General features: G+C 36.6%; 1 protein-coding gene across 2 annotated transcripts in view; it reads right to left on the bottom strand.

Moving 5' to 3' along the window:
* Positions 1–1,198: 1,198 nt before the first annotated feature.
* The window catches only part of RPS6KA3 (ribosomal protein S6 kinase, 90kDa, polypeptide 3), a 58,777-nt gene continuing 48,298 nt past the window's right edge, over positions 1,199–11,677 (bottom strand). For both annotated transcript variants that reach the window (XM_009071439.1, XM_009071438.1), the window contains exons 16-21: positions 8,532–8,690; positions 6,059–6,220; positions 5,794–5,870; positions 3,955–4,072; positions 3,060–3,200; positions 1,199–1,906 (exon numbers count right to left, since the gene is read on the bottom strand). In XM_009071439.1, the coding sequence (XP_009069687.1) occupies positions 1,784–1,906; positions 3,060–3,200; positions 3,955–4,072; positions 5,794–5,870; positions 6,059–6,220; positions 8,532–8,690 (780 nt within the window). In that variant the 3' untranslated portion in view covers positions 1,199–1,783. The remainder of the gene's footprint in view (positions 1,907–3,059; positions 3,201–3,954; positions 4,073–5,793; positions 5,871–6,058; positions 6,221–8,531; positions 8,691–11,677) is intronic.

The following is an 11,677-nucleotide window of genomic DNA, read 5'->3' as shown; positions in this document are numbered from 1 at the left end:
CTAACAAAGGAAGCTTCCCCTAGGAACTCAGAAATTCTGGAAGAAGGAACACTCACACTCATCATCACAAGGATGATTCTCCCTTTCAACAAACCTCTGATGATTTCAAGGAAACAAGCCAATTAATCACCATAAAATAAATTTAACACCACTAAACCAAGAAAATACCTTCTTAGGCAAAACATAAAATTGCACCTTTCAGTTTTAAAACTGTATTGTTCACATAGAGCCATTCACCCAGATCCATATTTTATTAAAGCTGGAATTCCCAACAACCATTTGGGAATCTGGAAGGAGTTGACATAGCATATAATTTTGTTGGAGTGGAACACTCAGTGAATTCAAACACAGTCCAGTGTTCCTTCTCACATGGGCAATTTGATCTTTCAAGACTAGCCATCAGGATGTGCCTTTACTTATGACGCTGAGAGGACAAGAGTATTGGAAGTTTATAATAGTATTTCAAGTGAGTCTCTCATCCTCATTATGAACTTGCTGGAGAAGTGAGAATGCTCACTCAGAACAGCTTTATCTTACCTGATTGGGACAATGCTCTTTTCATGGTAAATTATAATGACTCGACTCTTGTTTTGATTTTGATGTCAATTAAAATGATCAGAAAATAACTGACAGAACATTAAATCCATCAGTTTTGCAACTGCAATGAATGCAGTTTCAACCTACTTTTTGCAGGTTTCTGCTTATTAGGGGACAGCATGTTTTGCTTTATCTTCAATGTTGCTTTTCTTCTGTAATGCCAACATTCATTCACTGAACAAATTTTGCATCTTAAACACAAGACATAGAATAGAGATAAAATATTAACAATGGATTATAAGAATAAACAATATAGAAATGTTCTCTATCAGAAAGTATTTAGCAATGATTCCTGAGTCCAGAGATCAGATGCGAGAGATTAAAAGGGAGGGGAAGGGGAACAAAAGACAGAACGAGATACAGAGCAAGTTATCTTTTCTCTGGGTTACATTAACTATTGTATATATAGTATGGTGAAAGAGTCACTGTTTACATTTTGAGTACTATAAACATCATCCTGATTTTCATAACATGACATGCGGTGTCAAAAACACAGAAATGTAGAAAAGACATAGGCAAGGAGAACTACTTATTCATAGTATTACATTCAATAGCTGTTTAACAGTCAGGCTTTTAGAGCTGTCCAACAATACTGATTAACCCAGGTGAACTGTTTAATCAGACTGAATTGCCAAAATGATTAATAATATCTAAGTAAAACAAGGCATGTATACATTAAAGAAAACAGCACGGAAATGTACTGCTTGTGAACTGTTTACAAAAACATACAAAATGTTGGATGGCACAAAGTATATAGTGCTAATATAAACAGATTGTTTAAGCTAAGTGCTTAACATAAACTGTCCATCTCTACCTGTAACAAAGAATATTTTAGGGGACAAAAAAATATTCCTTATAAAAATAATGCTATGTGGTGCAGAGTGCTTTATTCAGTGTATTTTTGACAGAGGTGGCATTTCTTCTGGTTTTTTTTCAATCGTGAACATGATGATTTTCATTGCTTCCACTTGTCACTCCATTTGCAGCTCCAGTAAGATCAGTAACTTGCCATCAACAGTTTAAAGCGAGAGTAGATGAAAGCAGTAGCAGCAGCAGGAGCAGCAGCATTATAGGTACCAGCTGGGACAGAGTGTGCTTGCAGGTATCTGTCAGATATGTGCTACCTGTCGCCATGATTTGTGCTATCATCTTATGCCATGGTACCAAATATCTGGTTGAGGTCATTTCACAGGGCTGTTGAGGTAATTTTTTTTATACCTCTCCTCTGAGCAAGAGTAGAACGGCCAACTGGCTCCAAAACCGGTGACTGATTGCGATTCAAAGCAGAGTAAGTTGCTGCCATTGCACCCTGAGGGGTAGAAGGAAATAAACCAGTAAGAGTATGTTGTGACTGATGCACACACTGCAGACCACACAGTGCTAAATGCCAGAGATTCTGAACAAGTTTTAACTTTCAGTCCATTTCCATCTACAAAACAGAAACACTCAAGTACCAGCAGTGTGAGGAACACGTGGTTTTTAGGGCAATAAATGGTTTTACCTTGCCTAAAAAGCTAAATCCAGAAGGTATAAACTAGATTGCTAAATTGAGTTCTCTCTCCATGCTGCGTGAGATAGTCAGGGAATGAAATCCCATTGGTATAGGCTGTCTCTGCTTATCAATTATATAACCATTTCAGTTTCCAACAAAGTAGTCAAAAATCACGCACATTATTCAGCACATGAAGATTTATTAAAATAAGAGAGTTAGAAAGTTGTGAGTCGTGGGATCAGAACTTCCCCCACTTTCCACTTGTGTTTTTGGATGCTAGAAATTTCTAATAGCTGACTCAGAGTGTTAATTATATTCTTCAGATCCCTTTTATGTTGCACAAGAGATTCTTGAATGTAGGACTGAAAGCAGGGTGGAATACAGAGAAGTAGAATTCAATTATTTGTTATTTTCCTCTGCTTCTTCAAAGTGAAGATGTTTCAGGGTCAAAACCAGATCTTGTTTCAGACAAAACCAGTATGCAGAAGAGTATGATACCATGCTAATTAACACTGCCTTTTTGACTTGTCTTTAGCTTTTCCTGTAATCACAAAGTATACTGTTCTCTTTTAGTTACTTTTAATTACCCTCCTGTGGAACCGTTAAATTAGCCAAACTATTTTTTAGCTCCCCTATAGTCACCTGACAACAATTTTCACTATCAGAAGAATGATTTCTTTATGCTGGTTTCTGAAAGCACTGAAGCCTCCCAGTGTAAGTCCAATAGATTTCAAGCCTAAGAAAATGATTTTTTTTCAAATGTATCAGATTTACTCCCTATAAGTGGTTTTTCATTAAATCCTGTTATGTATTACAAGTTCATTTTATAGCTTAGTGCAACTTCCAGTCATAACAACTTTTAAATAGTATTTAGAGGAAACACATGCTACACTAATTTTAAAAACAAAACCAATCCCTTTTGTTGACACTAATTTTGGCTAAACAGCAAGCTGAACAAATATCTACTTACCTTCACTAAATGGGGAGCATCCTGCCTGTTCAGCTGGTATTGAGGCAACTGGTCACAGTGAACTATCCAGGGGTGACTAAGAACTTGGGCTGCAGTCAGTCTTTGATGAGGGTCAACATGAAGCATTTTTGAAACAAGGTCCTGTCAATGATATACAAAGGGCCAATACAAGTAACAGTAAAACGTCAGCTTTAAAATAGGTTGTAGTTCAAATCTGAAGATTTCAGAGGTATAAAGTATGTTCATAAGGTCTGTTTAAAACAAATGAAAAACCACCTCACAATGCTAACAGTGTATCTTTTAATTATGGGACTTAATTATCATTTGGTAACACAACAGGATGGTATCCAATTAAGTGAGGAAAACTTTAGCACTTTAAGTAGCTACACAGAAGGGGCATAAAGGATATGAATAGCACACTGAAGTTTAGAGTCTATTTGCTGTAAAAATGTATTCAAAAAAGAGTTGTCTAAAATTTTAAGTTTCTACAAATGCAGTAAAAAAAAAGTGTGGCTTTCATTATCCTGATTTAGACTGTCTGTATGATTTTTCAATGTCATGCTTCCACAAGAAGTTTTATTAAAGCATTTCTCACCATGGATAATGTTGCATGTGTGTGAATACTGATAAATACACTTTATTTCTAAGGACAGCTGTTAACCACTACAGTGTAAGGCACACCTGTTTTCCCTCCTACATGCAAGTGACTGTTGAAACATGAAAGGATCAAAAATAGAGAACGAAATTCTAGGCACGTAAGAGATTAGCTCAGTATTTTAAAATAACAATGGATGGAACTTACCCAATCTTATGTGATATAACATATACATCTGAAGCAACATGTTACTTTGCAATCCATTTCTGACCCCCCAAAGGACAAAGCAGATGCACTTGCCTTAGCTGTGTCTGAAACAGTATTCCAATAACCACCGCTGAGCGAGAACTTTCCACTCCCTATTCGGGCCAAAATCTCCTCTGGGGTGTCATCAGGACCATTTGCAAATGGAGTGTAGCTATTTAACCAAACAATTTCAATGTTATTAACTTCCATAACCTGGACCTCAAAAGGTATTATAAATCTGGTTACAAGATTCAGCAAGTTCAACATAATTATGGGAAAGAGATAATCAAACTGTTGTAAAAAGAAAGCATTCTTAATGTGAAAATACATGGCACTGACTACAGATCTTTTCTTACTGCATATATTCCATTTGTATCAGGTCTGAAAAGCAGATTTCTTTCCTGTGGTGGTTCCTGAATTACATAAAGTATTCCTGAAGCCTTCACATTCTAGTGAAGTGATAAAACAATCTGTTATAAAACTAACTGTGAAGACTTTATGATGAGTCTGATGTGGAGGAATGGCTCTGCGAAAAGGGACATGATTTCCTTGAAGCTGACAACCCAGCTTGTAGTGTGGTGTGAGGCCTACAGCAGCTGTGACTTAGCCTTGAACTGCTGATAAGGAGCAAACTCTGCCTGGCAGAGCTGGCTCTGACCGGCTCTGAGTCCGGTGTCAACAAGCTGCCTGGAATTCCTGAGAACATCCTGGAATGTGGACAGACACCTGCTTGCTCTAATCATAAGTTTGCCCTGGACACTTGGACAAGGGCAATAAACCAATCATGTATCCGCTGCCATTCACGTACTCTGTGTGAATGTCTATATATATCTTGTAAGCACTAAGAATAAAGGAGAACGACCATACTCATATTGAGACTCATCGTTACTCCAGGTCCGGATCCCACTCCAACAGTCTGAAACAGAATAAATGCTGTTTTGATACTAGAGGGAAAAAGTTGCAGCAATTTTACTTGCTTTACTATATGCCTTCTTGCTGCTACCAGAATGTCCCCAACCAAAAGAGAGAGATAGTTAAAAACAAATATGTTTGTCACTTCTTTATTTTAAAATGTAAAAATATCTCTGATTATGTTCACTGTTAACCAAAGTGGCAGCCTGAATAACCCAGCATAAAAATATAATCTACTTGGCAGATGCAATAGCAACTGTCTTTTGAACTTGTGGTACTATAGTTGAATTGATTTATTACTCATCATCTTTTCATAGAATCATAGAATGTTAAGGGGTTGGAATGGACTTTACAGATCATCAAGTCACAAGCCCCTGCCCAGGGCAGGGACACCCCCCCACCAGAGCAGGTTGCTCAAGGCCTTATCCAGCCTGGCCTTGAACACTGCCAGGGTTGGGGCAGCCACAACCTCCCTGGGCAACCTGAGCCAGTGTCTCACCACCCTGACAGTAAAAAATTTCTTCCTAATATCTAATCTAAATTCCCACTCTTTTCTACAATTCATGTCTGTTGCATATACAAATGCATTTCTATTGCACATATATCCTAACTGCATCACTTCAAACTATTCAGTGGCTGAATTTTGCACACCATCATGCTTTTATGCATTGCAATTGTATTTGCAACATATATTTTCTTCAACATGTATGCTGCTTAATCATCTAATTTTCACATGAAACAAATTCTTAGTCAGAAATCACCTTTAAGCAGAAACTAAAATAGATGGAACATTAAAATCAAAGAACTTTCCCAAACTTGGATTATACTAAAGGCAAAAGATATTCTAACCCCACGGAAGCCAAAGCTGAGATTAATCACTGCTTCAATAAAATCCTCTGTAAAAGTGGCCCTGTATTTATTATTCTTTTTGTTTATATTGATTTGCTAATCTACAGCAAAGCAAATTAAAATTACCCTTACCCGGTAAGCATGGTATAAAGTAGAACACCAAGGCTCCATATGTCACATGCAGCATCATAACCTTGCCTCTTTAAAACCTGAGGGAGACAAATATTTTTTTCTGAAAAAAGCCCTGCTTATAAATGCTTTGATTATGCCATAAGAATAGTAAGATTTCGAATTTTTCGTGTTTACAAAGTGATTCCATTTGTTATGCAAGAATAAACAAAACAACTAGCAAAAACATCTCATTCAATCAAGGCATATAAGCTATCCTGGTTTTTACCTCTGGTGCAACAAAGTTTGCTGTGTAACATGGAGTCATCAGAAGACCGTTTTCCGCCCGCAGTTGTTTTGCAAAGCCAAAATCACAAATTCGGATTGATTCTGGATTACCAGATTCATCAACATAAAGAATATTGCTAGGCTTCAGGTCTCTATGAACAACCTAAAAAAAAAAACAAACCAAAACCAAAACAGACCATTAAGTCTATTTAGTAGAGACCTTTTCAGCATGCAAATACTTTGCAATTCTCAGACTTAACAAAACAAATACTTAAAATTATGGAAATAAGCACCTCTTAAGCTGAAATATACAAATGCTATTAAAGAGTTTGACTTGGAACAGCAGATGTTATGGGGAACATCCTGGCCTTAGTGTATGAGAGAATCAGTTCCTCATAGCCCTTGTTTTTTGGTGTTTACCCAGATTAGAATCCTTTATCTCTAAGTAATGAGAGAAGCATCCTTTACTGCTCCAAGAGGACCCCACAGTTGAATTCTAGGTGATATTTTGGGGTTTTTCGAAACAGAATCTAAGAGGAAGGATTCTAACAGATTCTAAGATTTGAAATAGATTCTAAGAGGAGTAAGGAAGAAGTGGGCAAGAGAAACAGCATGGAGCTGGGGATTTGGCAGTTTTGAGAACCAGTCTGCTTGAGTCATGTGCTTTTTTTGGAAGAAGGGGAAGTGAATTCTCAAGTAGCAGGAAGACTAAGTGTAACATTTGAGTTCAAATTCAAACGCTACTTCCCAAGCAATCAAAATGTTTATATCAAAGAATAAATAAAATACCTTCCTATATTAAGCTGTTTTCCCAGAGGTAAATTTTGAAAAGTTTTAGAAATATAAACTTCTGGAAAATATGTCAGATTGTTTGTATTACACTGGTATTTTGTAAAGAAAAAACATTTTATTTTAGAGCCACAGAAGAGAGTAAAACAATATGCAGGGCCTTTCACTTCTTTATTTCTTAGCATCACATTTTTGATGAGCAGTCTCAATTATACACCAACATGCACAAGTTTGCTGCTCCAAGATGACAAGATACCTTTTGTTTATCCTTTTTATGATGCCTATTGGGCCAATCCTTAATTGCGCTAACCTGGCCCTAATACTCTTAGAATGCTTTGGGTGAGAGTTGCAAGTACTGCTAAGCCCGAAAAGGAGGATTTCATTCCTTGCTTTAGATAATTTTTCAGTTCAAAAGCATTCTATAAATGTCCGTGAAGAAACTCCTTCTGGGAAGGGTTGTGGAGACTGCACACAGATTTAGAGTCTGTCAAACCAGATATTAGCTAATATGATATTCAAATGAACTCCCCCAGTATCCAAAGGAGTTACAACAGGAAAATCCACTGACAATAGGGAGGACACTTCCAGACAAAAATCAGACCACTGAAGTGCTCACTATTTACACACATGCCCATGTTTCACGGGGAGGTGTACTTAATATAAGATCTGAAAATTTCCAAAAGCGAAAAGTTCCAAAGTCCATGTGATCGGACAGAAGTTAAAATGCCAATATTTACAGAGACTAACAGTAAAGAAACAAAGGCCTCTAAAATCCCTTAGCTGAAGCAAGGACACTGGGCCTGTTTTGGCCACACATGGCAAGAATGAACCAAGCTTTGATTGGTGTTATTCTAGTAGCTGTATTTCCACATACAGAAAGTATCAAGGCTTGTTTATAATTCACATGGATTCACGTATCACGTAAGTTTCCTGAAATAACAGCTTCCAGAAATGACAGTGTGTGCTGAATTGTCACTTGTACTGTGCATTCCAAAGCATCTGTTCTTGAGTAGTAACATCATGTATTAGCAGCTGGAGTTTTTCCTTGCATCCTTACTTTCTGCTTTTTCTCTATCCCCTTTTTTCTTGTTTACTTAAAAATGCAACACAACTGGTCATTCTTGCCATGCAGTTGTCACAGTGGCCTTCTCTAGACTTTAATTACTTCCTCTGCCTCCAAATGAACCCCCCAAGGTGTTAATTTTCTGTCTCCTAAGAGTCTGATACAACTTCCTGACCCTACGGCAGAGGAGTTACAATTCATAAACCAAGTTCCTCAAAAACAAGAAGGGAAAGAAATTACAAGTGTGATAGGTGGAAAATAAATTTTCAGGGTCTATCACAGGATGAGACTGGAATTACATTAGGTCCCATGGCTAAGCAACAGCACTTGTCCTAGCACTTCTTCCTGGACTTTCCTCTTCTCATATTCTCTCAGTCATTACCTACATATTTCATAGAATTGCTGACAGATTGCATGAATAACAACTAACAGTTGCATCATCTGTTATCTGGACACACACACAGCTGATAAGGAATGTTTTGATTTCAACACAAATTCTTGCTGCAATGTAATTGTTTACCAAAAATTACCACAGAGTAGAATGTATCAAGACCTGAGTTTATGCTTCTGAAAGAGAAGACTATTAACAACTATAAACATTTTGTCTGAGATGAAAACTTACCCCTTGTGCATGGAGATATTCAACTGTTTTTGTTATTGTGAACAGAACAGCACTAGCTTCTCGTTCTGAGAAAAACTTTTGCCTGAGAATTTTATCCAGCAGCTCTCCTCCTTTCATAAGTTCTGTTACTACATACACATATTTTCCATCATCATACACCTGCAAAAAGCACATAAACATGTAAACTCGAAAATATTTATTCTCTGCTGTCTTCCTGTGAAAGGTACAGAGATAGTGCAGGTGTGTCCACAAGATGTTTTCTTCAATTATTTTCCCTGTATTTCTCAACCCACACACTATCCAAACATTGCTCATTTTCAGAAATGAACACAAACCCTTCTACAAAAAGACAGTACAGTAATGTAGTAAGACAAAAATACTGGCATGGAAGTGTTTAAAGACAAGAAATGATGAACAACATGTAGCTTTCTCCATGCAATTTTACTGAAACAACTTAAACCAGACATGGGAGAAATTAAATAGTAAAAAATGGAAACTAGTCTAATTAAGGCAAAACCAGAGCTAATTCTAGCAGGAATTATTGCACCAAATTACAAATATGAACAGAGATCATTCCAACTGAACACTCACAAATAATAAAAAAAAAAATCTAAGTACACCACAAATAGTCTCTAAACACTTAAGGCATACAAAGTTGCTATGATAAAAGCCTACAGCTTACACATTGTTCTGCACATAAAACCTATAACAAACTCTAAAATTAATAAAACATGCATATTTTAGCCCTTCTGGTTACGGAAAATGTCCTTATTTTTGCATGGCTTTCATCTCCCAGGGAAGCAATAGCTGAGAAATATTTCTACCATCACCAGGGGGCACTACAGACTGAGCTATAGCAAAGCAAGTTTTAAGGTACATTCACGCATTTAATTTCAGTTGCATTTTCACAGAACCACAGAATAATTTGGATTGGAAGAAACCTTAAAAGACCATTTTCTTCCAGTCCCCCTGCCATGGGCAGGGGTACCTTTTGCCAGACCAGGTTGCTCAAGGCCTCATCCAACCTGGCCTTGGTGTTTTAACTTAATCCAGAAATGGTTTCTGCTTTAGCGAAACCTTTTACAGACTCTGTTCCCTATTATAATTTCAACCTATCTTTACGATGATGTTGCAAATGTTTTCTTCAGTAACACATGTGAAATAAAAAAACTAGTTAGTGTTTAAGGAGAAACAATTATCCAAGTTACAGTAAAATACATTTAGGAATAGGTATCAGCTGAATAATAGAAAAGGAAAAGAGTTTTCATCACAATTTCCTTGTCTTAAGCTACCTAGGAAATACATGCTACTAAAGTTCTAAGCTTCAAATTTTTTGTGCTCATAACTATACTAGAAGGATTTATTTTTTCACAGACAAAAAAAAAGAATTAAAAAAAAGAGGAAGAATGCTAAAGAAATAATTCTGTAGGCTCTACCAGGTTATGATCTTAAGGAGAGGAAGACATGACGGGTTTCTGTGTTCTCATCTATGAACAATTTTCCCCCCATGAAATATAAATGGCTGATCATCTGAATATGTTTATATTAAGACTTCAAATATTACACAGTATTAAAACCCAGAATTATCTAATTCTAAATACTGAAGTGGATTTTTTTAACATGAATGCTTCCTCTAATGTTGTATAACATGAGGAAATAAGCTTATTTCATTTGACATGACAGAGCACACACAGTGCTGCAGCAGACATTCAAGCAAAATTTGCATTTGGTTCCTATTTCATCTGCTATCCCTTGCTGGTCCTGTCTCTGCCTGCCACAAACCCCAGAAATAACTCACCCCAAACAAACCATTCCCCTTGCCCTAATTCCTGTAATGGCATTATCAATTTAGGAGTTTGCACTGAATAAATAGTGTTGACGCTTTCTCCAGTTAGGTGCACAGTATGACGTTAGGATCATATATGTCACACTGCTTTTTAAAATTAACTCCTGACACAAGCCAAAGATCAGTCAGGATGTCTTCCCTACCAGGCAAAGTGGAAGAAACTATATTGAGAAACAGATGTAGGTGCAAGAACAAAATATAATGTAATAGAGAAAGAAAACTAGCTTTTTGCAAAGTGAAATCAGATTTTACATACATAGTCTGAGATTTTTTGAACTCAAAAATAAGCACTTGCACAGGGAGACTGGATATATTGTATTCAGGTTTCTAAAAAGCTTCTGAAAAGATTATTCAGGCAATGCTTTAAATGACTCTAAACAGGACAAAAGTTCTGGTACAGAACAGTAGCCAACACATAAAAAAGAGTAAAATACATATAATGGCCTGGCACAGGAAGTTTCTAGGTAATGTTTTGTTGGAAGCTGTGTGCTTCCTCCATTCTTACACTGTTTCCTAGGCATCCACTAATGGCCACTGTCAGAGGCAGGATACTGGATAAGAAGGACATCTGATTTAGCACAATATAGCTCCTTCTTTTGTTTATATACTGTGTAACTGAAAAAGATCACTGATAACCATCAGAAGGAAAACCCCTAGAGGACTGTGCACTGCAGAAAGAATTTGGTCTTTTGAATATCCATTGTTTCAATCCAAACACTTTCAGAATTAAATTACATAAAAAGGCTGAACAAGAATGAAAATTTTCATGTTAAGCTAAATTCAAACATTACTGCACTTCTTCTTGAACTAGAAGAAAAGTAGTAAATTATTTCTTGCAGACTAATAATTTCCAAAGACAGGAACTTAAATGCAAAACCAGTTTACTTTGGCATTTCAAATTAGGAACATTTCAGTTTTGATGTGGAATTGAATTAAAAACTAAGCAAATCAACAATGAGTTTTATTTTGGTGCTCTTGAATTTGAGACCTGAAGGCAAAGTACTCCTTATTTTCTCCTCTTAAAGCTGTAATACCACACCCCTATATTGTGGGATATGCAAGGAATCTGCCTCATGGATCTATATTAGGACAATGAAAACTTAATGTTAAATTCTTACAGTATTGGATATTATACAAGTTTCTATTATATATGAATCCTATACCTCTTTCCTTACACTGGACATCCTTCCATAATTTCTCTAGGGGAATTGAGGTGAAGAAGTGAGAATTATAGCCTATTCTCTTTATCCTCTGCAGGCTTAAGGCTTTTTTTTTTTTTTTGGTAGTCTCCTATTTGTGT

The sequence above is a fragment of the Acanthisitta chloris genome, unplaced genomic scaffold (assembly GCF_000695815.1).
Source record: "Acanthisitta chloris isolate BGI_N310 unplaced genomic scaffold, ASM69581v1 scaffold22723, whole genome shotgun sequence".
NCBI lineage: Eukaryota > Metazoa > Chordata > Aves > Passeriformes > Acanthisittidae > Acanthisitta > Acanthisitta chloris.
Note: the sequence above shows the minus strand (reverse complement) of the source record. Positions and strands in the feature narration are given on the sequence as shown.